Source organism: Macrotis lagotis, chromosome 6 (genome assembly GCF_037893015.1).
Source record: "Macrotis lagotis isolate mMagLag1 chromosome 6, bilby.v1.9.chrom.fasta, whole genome shotgun sequence".
In the NCBI taxonomy this organism is placed as follows: Eukaryota; Metazoa; Chordata; class Mammalia; order Peramelemorphia; family Peramelidae; genus Macrotis; species Macrotis lagotis.
The window spans coordinates 52,645,535-52,659,958 of record NC_133663.1 but is presented as its reverse complement, the minus strand read 5'-3'; the positions used below and the strand labels follow the sequence as shown (position 1 = coordinate 52,659,958).

General features: G+C 34.7%; 1 protein-coding gene across 1 annotated transcript in view; it reads right to left on the bottom strand.

Annotated features, from left to right (window-relative positions):
- The window catches only part of SLC9A9 (solute carrier family 9 member A9), a 738,251-nt gene that overhangs the window by 664,927 nt on the left and 58,900 nt on the right, over nt 1-14,424 (bottom strand). Inside the window, exons 3-4 of the mRNA XM_074191139.1 lie at nt 4,019-4,096; nt 2,528-2,604 (exon numbers count right to left, since the gene is read on the bottom strand). Coding sequence (XP_074047240.1) covers nt 2,528-2,604; nt 4,019-4,096 — 155 coding nt within the window. The remainder of the gene's footprint in view (nt 1-2,527; nt 2,605-4,018; nt 4,097-14,424) is intronic.

Here is a 14,424-nt window from a genome sequence, read left to right as displayed (position 1 = left end):
CCTTGATTTGAATGAATACTTATGTAAAAGCTATTAGCCTGAAGTTTGCAGTGTTCAATAGTGTTAGGAACTTTAAATGAAGTCATTATACCTAGATATTGAATACCTATAATATGTTAGGTGCTGTACAGAATATCCAACTTGCGGTAGAATAAGACCTCTGGAAAACACTTGTCTTTTAATTACAAACTCCACTTTCTCATGTCATAATCAATATCAACGTCACTGAGGAATTCAGTCCTGATAAAATTTTAGACCTAAGCTTCAGTAAGCTTCTATCTCAAGGCAAAATAAATCATTTTCAAATGTCCAATTGAACTCAATTAAATGAATATTTATTAAGTACCTATTATAGACAAGAAGTCACCTTTGGTGTATTTAAATTAGGTGGGAGAGATTTTCACCTTCCGGACAAGGTAGCTTTGCTTAGTAAACAAATACACACTTAGCAGCTAGCTTAAACCAAAAGCACTGTTGAAACAGCCAGGAGGCTTCCTAAACTCTTCAGGTAATAACATCTTATACAAGAATTGGGAGAATGAATAAATTAATGTCAATTTGAAGTTTCATAACCATCTCTTAGGCTAGAATAAATAACAACCGGCTAGAATAAAAGTCAAGGGTTGATGGAGTAAAGATAATGAAGTCCACTTCTGTCCTCTTTGCAGAGAGGTGGGAGGAGGAAATTCTGTAGATGCTGTCAGATGAAGTCATTTTGCTGATGGTTTGGTTTAACTGTTTTTCAGCAATAAAAATTGTTTTAAACATCAAAGGTTGGGTTGATAAAATTTGCATGGAAGATCAAGTTGACAAGACTACCAAGGGTTTTTATCAAAGAAAAGAGAAAGATTTTTACTAATCAACCTCAAATTTTACAAATTGATAATTATTGTGATAAAGCTTTCAGGTCCTAGATTAAACAAAAACAAGTCAATAGTATAGATTATATAAGCATTAGTACTAAAGACATATGATAGATTATATGGCTAGTTCCACAGTCTTCCCCAGCTCTAAATTAGAATTATACTCCAATTGGAATGTAAATGCCCTGGGGGGGAACTATGACTGAGACTTTCTTTGTATGTTCAGAATTTCAAAGATATTTATTTTTGATGATTTTATTGACTCTATCATACAATTATCAGACAAAGTATCATCAAATACTATGACTACTTAGTAAGACAAAAACAAAAATAATTGGACAAAATGCTATGGCAATATGCAAAAAATACCAAAAAATACCAAAAATCTCCTTCCCCAAATCCCAAACTCATTAGATCATAAGATCATAGATTTAAAAATGTAAGTAACCTTAGAGAACATTTAGCTCCATTTTGCATGATACATGGTAATAAATTCCTCCAATAGCTCAAATAATTTTAGTTATCTAAAAAGAAGAAAATTAAATGATTGATAATTTTATATTAATTGTGAAGAGGAAAAAATTCTTATCTCTTCAACAAATTAAAAAAATTATGGAAAAAAGAACTGAAGGATCAATGTGTATAGAATAAAGATATAGATTCATTTTAAAGTTTTGTCATAAATATTTATGCTAAAAAAATCTCATGTACAAAATCTGTAAAGAATTGAATTTATAAGATTAAAATCCAGTGTCTAGTAGATAAATACTTAAATTGTATGAACAGGTAGTTAACCAAATAGAAACACAAATCATCCACCCTTATAAAACTCATCTAATTTTAATAATCTATCTAAATAATAAGGAAATATATTTAAACAATCCTATGAAGCCTTTTCCATACATTAACAAAGATTCTTTTAAAATGGCACAATGCAAGGCTTAAGGGATTGTGGAGAAACAAACACTCTATTATATAATGGGTCAAACTATGGATTGGTGCAATACTTTTGGAAAGCAATATGACACTTTTAGAATAAGAATTAGAAAACTTCATGTTTTTGACCCAATGACCACGCTACTCAGACAACATCCTAAGAAAGTTATGGGAAGAAAAACAAGATTCAGTTGTACAAAAATAAAGAAGCATTATTTGTTATAAGATAAATAATAGAAATATTATTTGTAAAAGAAAAAGAAAAATTAGAAATAGCCTACATTACTCATGACTGGGAAATTACTAGAAAAATTGTAACATATGAATATAATGGAACATTACTATATCATAAGAAATGGCAAACATAAAGAAATTCCCTGAATGGAAAAAAGATCAATGAAAAAATACAAAATGAAAACAGCAAAATCATTATAGAAATAATTATAATAGCAATATATTTATATAAATATGCAGGAAAAGAGTTCAGAAAGGAATATAGAAACAAACAATATTTTTACTTTCTTGTTTAACACATCTAATTTTATAAAGAAAACTTGTAAATAAGAGGCTAGTTATATATTTCCATCTGAAGAATAAAGGCATATGATAGATCCCTTATTGTTTGTGTAACTAAATGACTATTGCTATCGTGATTACAAAGTTTAGAATATTAAAGACATGTCATTTCAATATATTAGTCAAAATTAAATACTTGAGGTTTCACTTACCCTATAACAATACAGGAAATTGCAGTTCCCAAAAAGGCGTATGTTAAAATTGATCCCAAATTTTGAAAAAAATGTCTCTGGAAAAGAAATAACCCAAGAAAGGTGGTGAATAATGATCAAAGAGAAGAGAAAAATTTTCATAGAGGAAAAAAAACAAAATACAACACATAAGGATTTAATCACAGTTTCAAAAATTTAAACCTAGACATATTTCACTGTAGTTTGATGACCTTTGTATGAGTATTGCTCATGGAGTGGAAAGGATTTCAGAACTCATCTAGTCCCACTTTTTTTTATTTATAGCTTAGGAAACTCACTGAGGGAGATCAAATGATTCATTCAAGGTCATACAGGTAACTGTTGAAGGAAGAATCTGCAAGTAATTTGATTCTAGATAGTAGATTAGAATCACTCTTTTCTCATTATCATTTTGTTTCCTACTAAATACTCCTAAATAAGTTAAGAAGAGGGAAAAGAATCAGGGAGGAGAAGGGAAGATGGTACAACTTGGAACTAAATGGTTCTAATAAAACCAACATTTTTACCTTGATGATTAGATCATGGTGTACAGAAATGTCAACCTAGGAAGCTATAGATTTGTCTAAATAATAATAGATTTTTGCATGATAGTATCAATTTTTAATGAATAAATCATTGGTGTTTTACTATAAGGTTTCTCTACCAGAATTATTGCCTGTAAATTAGGCATTCAAGCTTAATTAATAATCTAGGATGTGATATGATGTGCCTGAAAGAAAACTGATCTCAAGGTAAGGAAGGAGAAAGCTCTAATTGTCAATTTGATCTTGAATAAGTAATTGAAACTCTATGAAACTATGAAAATTCAATGAAATGTTTACATCTGTAACTTGCAAATAATAAAATCTATAGTAAATATCTTGTGACATTTTTGTGTAAAGTATTAAGAAAACTTAAATGATTATATGAATGCCAGTTGTTATTATCTGAAGGAAAAGGAAAAGTCTGGGATATAAGATAGTGCCAAAGACATTTCTTTCTTCAACACTTGAGTTACTATGACCTCCTCAGTCTTGGGACATTCTTCTCTAAAACAGATCATAAACTCATGGCAATTTAGCAGATGCTCGTGAAGAGTTTCTATGGTGAAACATTCATCAGCCTAGAGTCAATCTGGTGATTAGACTCTCCTAACTTAGCCAGGCTGGTAGTTGAATTAGAAACATAGTAAGTGAGCCCATATACAGCATCTTTTCAGCTTGGTTCAATTTGCCATAGTTTGTAGCCATTGGAAAGAATTTTATTAATTAATTGATATTCAAGTTAAGAATTTTATTAATTTTATTTCAAGTTAAGTAGCTTTGCATTTGGAGGAGGCAAATACATTTAAGCGATATAAAGTTTATGTATTTTTTTCTCCTCTTACTTAGAGTAAAATTGTCTGGCCAGATAATGTCATAGGATTTTTCTACTTTTGAAGGAGGTAGGAGGAGAGATATCAGTCAAACTTACCTTCTTCAAACTATATCCAGCATGAAAGATAATTGGGGGCAATAAAACATTGAAGAAGATTTCTGGATCAAACGTCATCTGTTGGGAAAGATAGAGGTTAAGTTAGAAACGTGTCACATTAGACTCTAGAATTTGTGCTAGGAGTTCAGCTTTGAAATCATTTGTAGATCTCAGAAACTGGGGACCATTCATTTCACTGCACTAGAAAATACTCAAGAACAAAGGCTTTTTTGAAGACAAGATTTTACATGTGAACGATATATACTCATTGTTAAAACCTAAAATGAAAACTCAGTGTACATGGTCAACAAAGAGACCATTTCCTTTTTACTCTGGCTTGTTCTTTCTCTATTTTTCATGCCAAAGGCATTTGATGCTGGAAAAGTGCTCTTAAAATTTTCCCCAGCATCATAGAGACATCAAGGCATAGTGGATGGAGAATTGGTCTTAGAACTAGCCAGACCTGCCTTCAAGTCACAACTTTGACATGTATATTAACTGTCTGACCCTGAGCAAAATAACTTTAAAGTTCTGAGTGTGCAAGGCATCTTTCTTAGAAAAACCAAGTGACAATATGACTGATAAAAGAAACTGAAGATCCCTATCCTTCAAATGTCACTTTTGGAAAATTACTATAGTTGGCAGTTGGTCATATTTTGTAATTCTTGTAGTATGGATTAAAATATCAAATTTAGTGGAAATATGTTAAACATGATTGTACATATATAACCTATATCAGATTACTTACTATTATAGGGAGAGGGTAGGAAAGAGGGAGAGGAAGAAAAATGTGGAACTCCAAATCTTACAGAAAATGAATGTGGAAAACTATCTTTACATGCAATTGGAAAAAAGTAAAATATATAAAAATATGAAAATTTAAATTTGAATTTACCCATGATCATTTATGGCAAAGACAGTCTAATAGAAATAATTTTTACCTTTCTATGCCTTTGACCCATTGGGAAGAAGGGACACAGAGAAAGAAAAATATGGAACTCCAAATCTTACAAAAATGAATGTTGAAAACTACAAATAATTGGAAACAATAATATATATAGGAAAAAATAATATATAATATAATACAATATATAAATAATATATAATTGATATATAAATAATATTAATATTATAATAATATATAAATAATATAAACCCTTTTATGACAATAACAGTATGACATAGGGGCATCTTTACCTTTTTATGCCACTGATCCATTGGGAAGAATTGGAAAACATTTGAATGTGAAAAACTAATATCTGAGTCATTTGTTCTTTGATTTTTCGTTTGTTGCTGTTGTTTATTTGAAATCATTGAGAAAACTAATGTGTGACCTAGTGCCCTAGTTATTTGGGTCTGTTCTAGGACTTGGTGGAATCAGAACAGGGCTGAAGACAGGGGAAGGGCCACCTCAAACTAAAGGCCCACCTCAGACAGACCTAACAGGGTGGGCCGGGGAACTGGGGAAGGTCCCAGAAGGTGATAGATAGAAGTGCAGACAGGTACAAGAAGTTAACAAAGGAGTGAGGGAGTTGAGTTCTCAAAAGGGGCCAGAAGTCAGTTGGTCAGTAACAAAGACATCTGTCCATCTACTAAGTCCCTTCTAGGGAGCAGAGACTGAAGCTATAAAGTAGGCCCTTGGTCCCAAGGAAAAGTAGAAATGTCAAAGCACAGGACCACTTCTAGAGACACTTCTCTTCCATAATTTTCATCCACTCTAATACTTTCAATGTTTTTCTCTGATAAGGAAAGGCTTTTTTCAAAGTCTATTTTGCCAAAGCTAATCCTCTGCTCCTCCCCAATACCTGGTGATTTCTTAAATTTAACTATTTCCCTTGATTTTGATTGCCCTTCCTCATATAAACCTTGACCACCCTTCAAAACCCTCCCCCCCCCCAGTATGAAGCCATTTTCTATCTACTCCAGTATCCATATAAGAATCCCTCTCCTTTTTGAATGTCTATTAACTGACCTTGAAAATGAATGGTTCTGGAGCATCAGGTTCATACCCAGCCATTGCTAGTAATGGGTGGGCTGCACAGGAGCAGACAAAGGCCCAGATTTTTGAGTCTCCTCAGGGCCAAGGCCCCAGAACAATTAGGCCAAGGGAAGAGTAGGAGGACCTCTGTGGTGGACCTGGAAGCCTAGGGTCTGGACCCGATGCAGGTCTTAGTGGTCAGTTTGTGGAGAGGTTTCTTTTTTTTGCGAAGGGCAGGGCTGCCCAGAAAGAGACAGCTACACCTTGGAAAATGTCATGGTCCTGGTGGTTCCAGTAGTTTTGGTGGAGTCTGCTGAGTCTAACTCTGGGCAGAGACCTATGAGTGGCATTGTCCTAATATTAAACATGAGTGGAAAGTCTGAGAGGAAAGGTCGAATTGACCCATAGTCTATTGAGAAATAGGCTGGGCTATTTCAGGTTGCCGCAAGTCATATGCTGGTGCTTGCCAGTGGTGATGTGGCCCCATGTTCCTCAATGATACAGGAGTTAGAGAAACCAGTTCAAGGCCAAGAGACTCCTCCAGAAGCCTGACCATCTCCAATAGTCCTGTCTCCTATCATTCAGGCAATGGGGTGGATTTTTTCAGGTAAAGGCAAGTGAGGACACCTGGTCAAACACACTCCTCACTATCATAAATAGAATTGGGAAGCTCACCAATGACTTGACTGGTCCTTGTGGTCCTCCTCTTCGATGCAGAAGGAAAATTAGTTAATTAGTTATTTATAATGATTAATATTATTTATATTTTGATAGTTCTTTAGAGTTGTAATGGCTTCTTTTCTTTAGAACAATTCTATGAGCCAGGTCCTGAGAATGTATCATCCCCATTTTAAAGGTGAAGAAATGGAAACTGTTTGGGGTTAAGTGATTCTCCCAGCTGGAGTCAAGACCATGTTTCCTGATGCCAAAGTTTAGTACTCTATTGTCCACTGCATTGTCAGAGACAGAGAGATAGAAACAGCAAAAAAGAATCAGAGACAAAGAGACAGAGAAACAGAGGGAGATGGGGACAGAGAGATAGAGATACTGAGAGTCAGAGAGAGAGAGAGAGAGACAGAGACAACAATAGAGACAGAGACAAAGAGACAGAGAAACAGAGAGATGGAGACAGAAACAGAATCTGAGTGGGAGTGAGAGACAGAGAGGCAGGGAGAAACAGAGACAGCAATAGAGACAACCAGATACAAAGAGACAGAGAAACAGAGTGAGATGGAGACAGAGACAGAGACAGAGAGAGAGAGAGAGAGAGAGAGAGAGAGAGAGAGAGAGAGAGAGAGAGAACAAGACAGAGAGGGGAAAAGAGAGAGGGATGGATCAGATGGATGGATTGAAGAAAGGCAAACATAACAGACAAGAAGTGCCTACTGACTTTGTGCTATATGCTAGCCATCATACTTAAAAATATAGGCTAACAAATAATTATCCTCTAGATTATATCTTCTTGCTGAGGTTGTATGCAGCCTAAGGGTATGGACCAGTTCTGATATTTCTTTGTTCCTCCTTCTCCCTCACCCTACTTCCTCCCTGCCCAAGTTTTCAGCACTTAATATAGGCTTCTGTTGATTAGAGAAAATGCCTATAAAATCATCAGTAGACTATAATTGCCAGATGGCCTAATTCTGACTTTGCTATGCACAAAAACACATCCCTGCTTGGGATAGCAAGCTCTGGGTGAAGCAAGATTACAAAGATGTTGTGAGCATCCCCAAAGAAGCCATTAACTTCCCTTCTGCTCTATTATATAAATGTATATGTATGTCCTGGAAGTTCTAGTTCCAGACCTTTCTAGATTGGGATCTCTCCCTTATAATCTGGGGCGGTGGGGTGGAAATTGGCTGTTTTAATAATAGGGATACCATAATTCCATTCTTTCTATGTCTCCCTCCTTCCCTCCTATTCTCTCTCTGTGTCAATATATACATATATATATGTGTGTGTGTGTGTGTGTGTGTGTGTGTGTGTGTGTGTATACATATACATTATATCTATATATATGAATGTGGTATAACATAAAATCTTCATTTGTAAAATGAGGAAGTTGTCCCTTCCAGCTCAAAAGCTGTGATTCTCTAATACTATTAAATCAATAATTCAGGAGTAACTTGAGATTGACATTTTTGTGGGCATCCACTTAAACTTGATAACACTCTCTTGGAATGATCTCATGATCTTGGGAAGATTTAATGCCAGAAAGGACTCTGAACTGATAGCATCATAGATTTAGAGATGGAAGGGTTCTATGAGGTCACCTAGTCCAACCTCCTCATTTTATAAATAGGAAAACTGAGGCCTAGAAAAAAATGCAACTTGCTCAAGGAGTATAGTGACAGGAAAAAATGCATCCATAAATTCAGGTTCTGATTTCTACTGGGTGTGTGACTGAAAAAAATTAAATGCAAAGTGGAGAAGAAAATTAATTAAAATTGCTATTATATGCGTCTGCAGCAATTTTGTAAAAATTACATTTTGCACTTTATGCCAATGTTAATTTTCCTTCCCCCTTTTGTTTGTTGTGTTTTAATAGGAACTACTGTGGGAAGGGTTAATCTGTCATATTACTTAGATGAACAGATCATTTCATCTGGACCTTAGTCTTCTCATTTTTAAAATATGGATAATAGTATTTGTCCTATTTCTATCTCAGAGGTGTTTTTGTTTGTTTAAGAAAAAGGTTTTATAAATCTTAAGATTACTGTAATCAGAAGACCTGAGGTGAAATTACTCTTTGAATAATTACTACCTGTGTGATCTTGGGCAAATAATTTAATCTCTCAGGGCAGCTAGGTGGTGGAGTGGATAGAGCACCAGTACTGGAGCCAGGAGTACCTGAGTTCAAATGTGACCTCAGACACTTAATAATTGCCTAGCCTTGGAAAAGTCATTTAAGCCCCATTGCCTTAAATGAGTAGATAAAATTAAAAGAAATAATTATAATTTAATCTCTCTGGGTCTCAGTTTTCCCATTTGCAAAATGTGAAGGTAGGCACTATGGCAGAGTAAAGGCAGGAACTTGCTCAACTCTGCAATTCAAATATCTTTAAATAATAACTAAATTCCAGAGTAGCAGAACCCACAAGATCATGGAATAAAACCATTTTCCAACACCAGATGACTTAGAAGACCAACTGGGAAAGGTCTGTTGCATCAGTGTGAAAAAGGAGCATTGTCCAGGGCTGACCCTCCCCAGCAATTCAGGAACAGACAGTGAGGCAACTGGGTCAGTGGCAGCAGTGGTGGTTTCCAGACCTTTAAGCCCAGAGATTGATGGAAGATGAGTATCAAAAGTCTGTGGCACAGGCTTCAGTGACACAGATCAGACAAGGAGCAGGTCTTGAGAGTCACTGAATCAACTGCAGCAGTGGTGGAGGCAGCAGCACCTGCTTCCAGAACTCTTGATCCACAGATGATAAAGTGGTCAGAAGGAAACTTAAAGGGGTCACTCTGCTGCCACTGAGCCATGATTCTGTTGCTTTGCCCATCCTCAGATCTGGGTCATGATCCTGAGTCACAATCCCAAGAAGGAAAAGGAGGAGTACCACAGAGCTTGCTGCCACAGAGGATCAAGGAACCTCATCACAGTTTGAGGGCAGAGAGAAGGGCTTGTGGTCCCATAGATTAGAAGAGTAGTAAAAACCTCTCCTTAGATCATACCACCCTGAAAGAACTAGAAAATTATAGGTCCCTAGATATATCTCTGAAAATAGCTTCAAAAGATACAAAAGCTTGGGTCAGTTGTACCTTTCACCCTGGAAGCAGACCCTATCTTAACAAAGAGTTAAAATCATGTTATAGACTAGAAGAAAAAAAAACAGAAAAAAATTATGACCATGGAAAGTTACTATGATAATAAGGAAGATCAAAACACACTCAGAAGATGATAAAGTCAAAGCCCCTACATACAAAGACTCCAAGAGAAATATGAACTGATCTCAGGCCATAGAAGAACTCTAAAAGGATTTTGAAAATCAAGTAAGAAAGGTGGAGGAAAAATTAAGAAGAGAAAAGATGAGACAAGAAAAATCATGAAAATCATGTCAGCAATTTGGTAAAGGAGACACAAAAAATAACTGAAGTAAAATAACATCTTAACAAACAGACTAGGCCAAGTGAAAATAGAGGTCCAAAAAGCCAACAGGAGAAAAATGACTCAAAAACTAGAATTAGTCAAATGGAAAAGGAGGTATAAAAGCTCACTGAAAGAAATATTTCTTTAAAATTTAGAATTAAGTAAAGAGAAGGTAATGACTTTGTGAGGAATCAAGAAACAATAAAACAAAAGCCAAAGAATGAAAAACTAATACAATGTGAAATATTTCCTTAGAAGAACAACTGACCTGAAAAATAGATCCTGAAGAGATAATTTAAAAATTATTTGAAAACCATGAATTACAGAAAAAGAACCTAGATATCATCTTTCAAGAAATTAACAATGAAAACTAACCTAATATTCTAGAACCAAAGGGTAACCAAACACCTCCTGAAAGAGATACCAAAGAATACAATAGCTTAATTTCACAGCTACCAGGACAAGGAGAAAATATTGCAAGCAGTCAGTATGAAAAAAATCCAATTATCACACAGTCACAGGATAACACAAGATTTAGCAGCTTCTATAGTAAAGAACTGTAGAACTTAGCATATGATATTTCAGAGGATAAAAGAGCTTGGGTTTCAACCAAGAATCAACTACCCCCTAAAATTGAGCACACTTGTTTAGGGGAAAAGACAGACATTCAATGAAATAGGGGACTTTCAAACTTTCCTGATGAAAAGACCTAAACTGAACAGAAAATTTGATCTTCAAATACAAGACTCAAGTGAAGCATAAAAGGGTTAACAGAAAAAAGGAAATCATAAGGGACTTAAATGACATTGAACTTTTATATTCCTACATGAAAAGATGATACTAATAACTTGAATGGATTTTCTTATTTATTAAAGCAGTTAGAAGGAGTATATACACAGAGCATAGGTGAGAGCTGAACATGAAGGGATAGTATCCTAAAAAAATAAAGTTAAAGGGTGAGAGAGGAATGTACTAGGAGAAAGGGAAAGTAGGAGGTAGAATGAAACAAATTATTTCACATAAAAGAAGCAAGAAAAAGTGTTTACTGTGGAGTTGAAGAGGGGGGGAGGTGAGGGAAAGTGAGTGAACTTAACTCTCATCAGAAATGAATCAAAGAGGGAATACTAGAAATACTCAACTGGTCATAGCAATAGATTTTACCCTACAGGAAAGTAGTTGGAGAAGGAGATGAGAGAGAGGGGGAGAAGGAGATAGAAGGGAAGGAAGATTATGGGAGGGGATAGTCAGATGCATAGAAACCCCCCCCAAAAAAATCTAGGCTAGTAGCACTCTCAACATCCAACCATCCAAAAATTCACATCCATCTAGATATAGGTAAACAAGTATATATTTAAAAACCATGCCTCATGATATGCCTCAGTTATCCCCTCTCTCTTTTCTCCAACAACGTCTTTTTGAGGAAGTATAGAGTGAAAGGGGAGAGTCAATAGAATAAACAGGGCTGAGGAAGGAATCGAATGGAGGAAAATATAGTTAGCAATAACAACTATGGGAAAAATATTGAAAAAGTTTCTCTGATAAAGGCTATATTTCTTAAACATTAAAAAACGGAGTCAAATTTATTTAAAAAATAAGACCCCTTCAAATTAACAATTTTCAGATGAGGTCAGTAAGACTATAACTATATGAAAAATATATTCTAACTCACTATTGATTGGAGAAATGCAAAAAAAAACCAATTCTGAGGTTAAAAAATTGGGCAAAAAAATTTTATTATCTAACTGTAAATGAAATACTAATCTTCTGTGGGAAATATTGAACAGGATACTCTCAGAAAAACCTGAAAAGGCTTACATGAGTTGGTGCAAAGTGAAATGTACTGTGTACAAACTAACAATAATATTGTAAGATGATCAGCTATGAATGACTTAGCTATTCTCAGCAATTACACTGCTCCAAGACAACACTGAAGGATTTCAGTTGAAGAATACTATTCATGCCCAGAGAAAGAACTGATGGAATCAGAACACTGATGGAAGCATGCTTTGTTTATTTTTCTTGAATTTTTTTAATCATTATTTTCTTTCATAACATGACTATTATGGAAATGTTTTGCTTGACTTCACATATATAACCTTGAATTACAAGTGTCAATGAAATGGAGGGGTGGGAAGGGAGGAAGGGAAAGAATTTGGAACACAAAGTTTTAGAAATTAATGTCAAAAATTGTTTTAACATATAACTGGGAAAAATAAAAATAAAATACTATTTTTTTTAAAAAAAGAAAACAGAAGTTAGTAAGTAGCAAATTGGAGTTTCAAACATAAATTTGTGGATGCTAAATCAAGTGTTCTTAGTGGTGAGGCATGATTCTTATTGAAATTCTGATTTTCATTACTTCCAAATTCTTACAAAGCTAATCAGTCTCCTGCCTATTATCAATGGATCTGAGATTTCAGTTTGTAAAACAGATAGTACTTTCAATTCCTCATACTGCATCAAAAGCTATTCCTTTATTATACCAATATCTTGAGACCATCGGTTATCATGTCTTATTCTGTTCTGCATAATTACTGAACTTTTAAAGGTAATGGTCTCAAGCAATGTCATGCAGTGAAGATGACAAAGAAATAGAGAGCTGTTTCAGTCCTGTGGTTGGAGGCCCCCTTGCCCTTATCTCCTCTCCAGAAAAAGTCTGGCACAATACCTTTATCTATATACCTTTTTGAACCTTTTGACTGTTTCTCATTAGGTATAAGAATGGTGACATTGTTTTAGAGAAGAGAGGGGATAACTGAGGCACATGGTGTCTATGGGTTTCCTAACCCTTCCAAGTACTTAAAGGAAATGAGATTTTTATTGAATAAAAAGTACTCTCTGGTGTTCACAGTTCACTACTTGATATCTCAACTGTCAACTTGGTTTTACAACCTTTATTTTTATCAGACAGGCATTCAATATATCAATCAACTAGCAGAGTCATTCATAATTAGCACATGACAATTATGGATTTTCTTCCAGAAAGATAACATCTGGGGGCAAGGAGTGACAATTTTTCTTTTTTGTCAGTTCTTCATACCTCCAGTCTTCCACTATTTTTATGCCACCATGCAAGTGTAGCTGCATTCTATTGAGATAGATTATCTACCTAATGCTCTCTGGCCAGAGGATCCTGGAATGTTCAGGACCAACAATAATACTGGCAGACTATACTGTTCTCAACAAATAGCATTTTTGGAGATGTCCCAAAAATCTCTATCTCAATCCACCAATTGAATTTGTCTCAGATTGTATAATTCTTAATTATAAATTTTCCAAACTGTTTTGTGAAACATGATACTAAAAACCTTTTGAAAAAGGTCCAACTAAAAATATAAAAGTTAATTAATATATATTTTATATGTAATAAAATATCATAAATGTTTAAAATATAAATTTTATATATAATTATATATGATATATAAAATATAAAGTTAAGGTGTCAGTTAATAATAAAACTGGTAGTGATAGAGAATGAAAACCTCCCAAAATTTTACACAAATAAAAATGAATAAATGAATAAAAAATGATTAAACATATAATATGTGCTAGTGTGCTGAATGCTGAACAGGCAAGATAGTATCTGGCCCTAAGGAATATATAGTCTAATAGAAGGAGACAGCAGACACAGGGGAGTCAGGGTAAGGGAGAGATGCTTTGATTAGCAAAGTCACAGGGATGGACGGAGAGTTCAGTGAAGTGTAACTGGTGCCTGTCCCATAATGAGACCATCACTTTGGTAACTTTTCCTAAAATAGTTTATTAGGAGATTAATGTCAACCTATGTTGACATGTCAGGATGATGGCTGTGGAATAGCAGCATGGTGACAGAAGTGGGAAAAAAGCAGAAGTAAAAAAAAAAGAGGAAAATAACAGGAGGTTTAAGTTCATGAAAAAATACAAGTATGAAGAATGTTGTTTTTTTTTTCCACCTAGGTGAATTAAGCCATCTGTTGCTACCATTCTTGGAACCAGTTATGATACCCTGGCTTCTTATTGAAAAGTGTCACTAACTTATTCTGATATTATACATCAAATCTATCACTTGTTCAGACCCATAATTCCTTCTTTTTAGTCATTCTCTTGTCCAATAAGCCTGATTTGGTAAATGATCAAACAGGAAGAAAAATATTAAAAGTCAAAATGAAATTTAATCCAGTTTCTTTTTCATTTTCCATACTAATAAATATAAAATTTTAATATTCACTAGACTCATAGTGAAACAACCCAGGTTATGGCTCCTTAGGTCACTAATTAGGGGCTTGCCTTGGCCAAGTTGCATGGTCTCTCTATAAGCCTCTGCTTTTTCACCTTTTAAGTGAGGGGTTTGGATTCCAGATG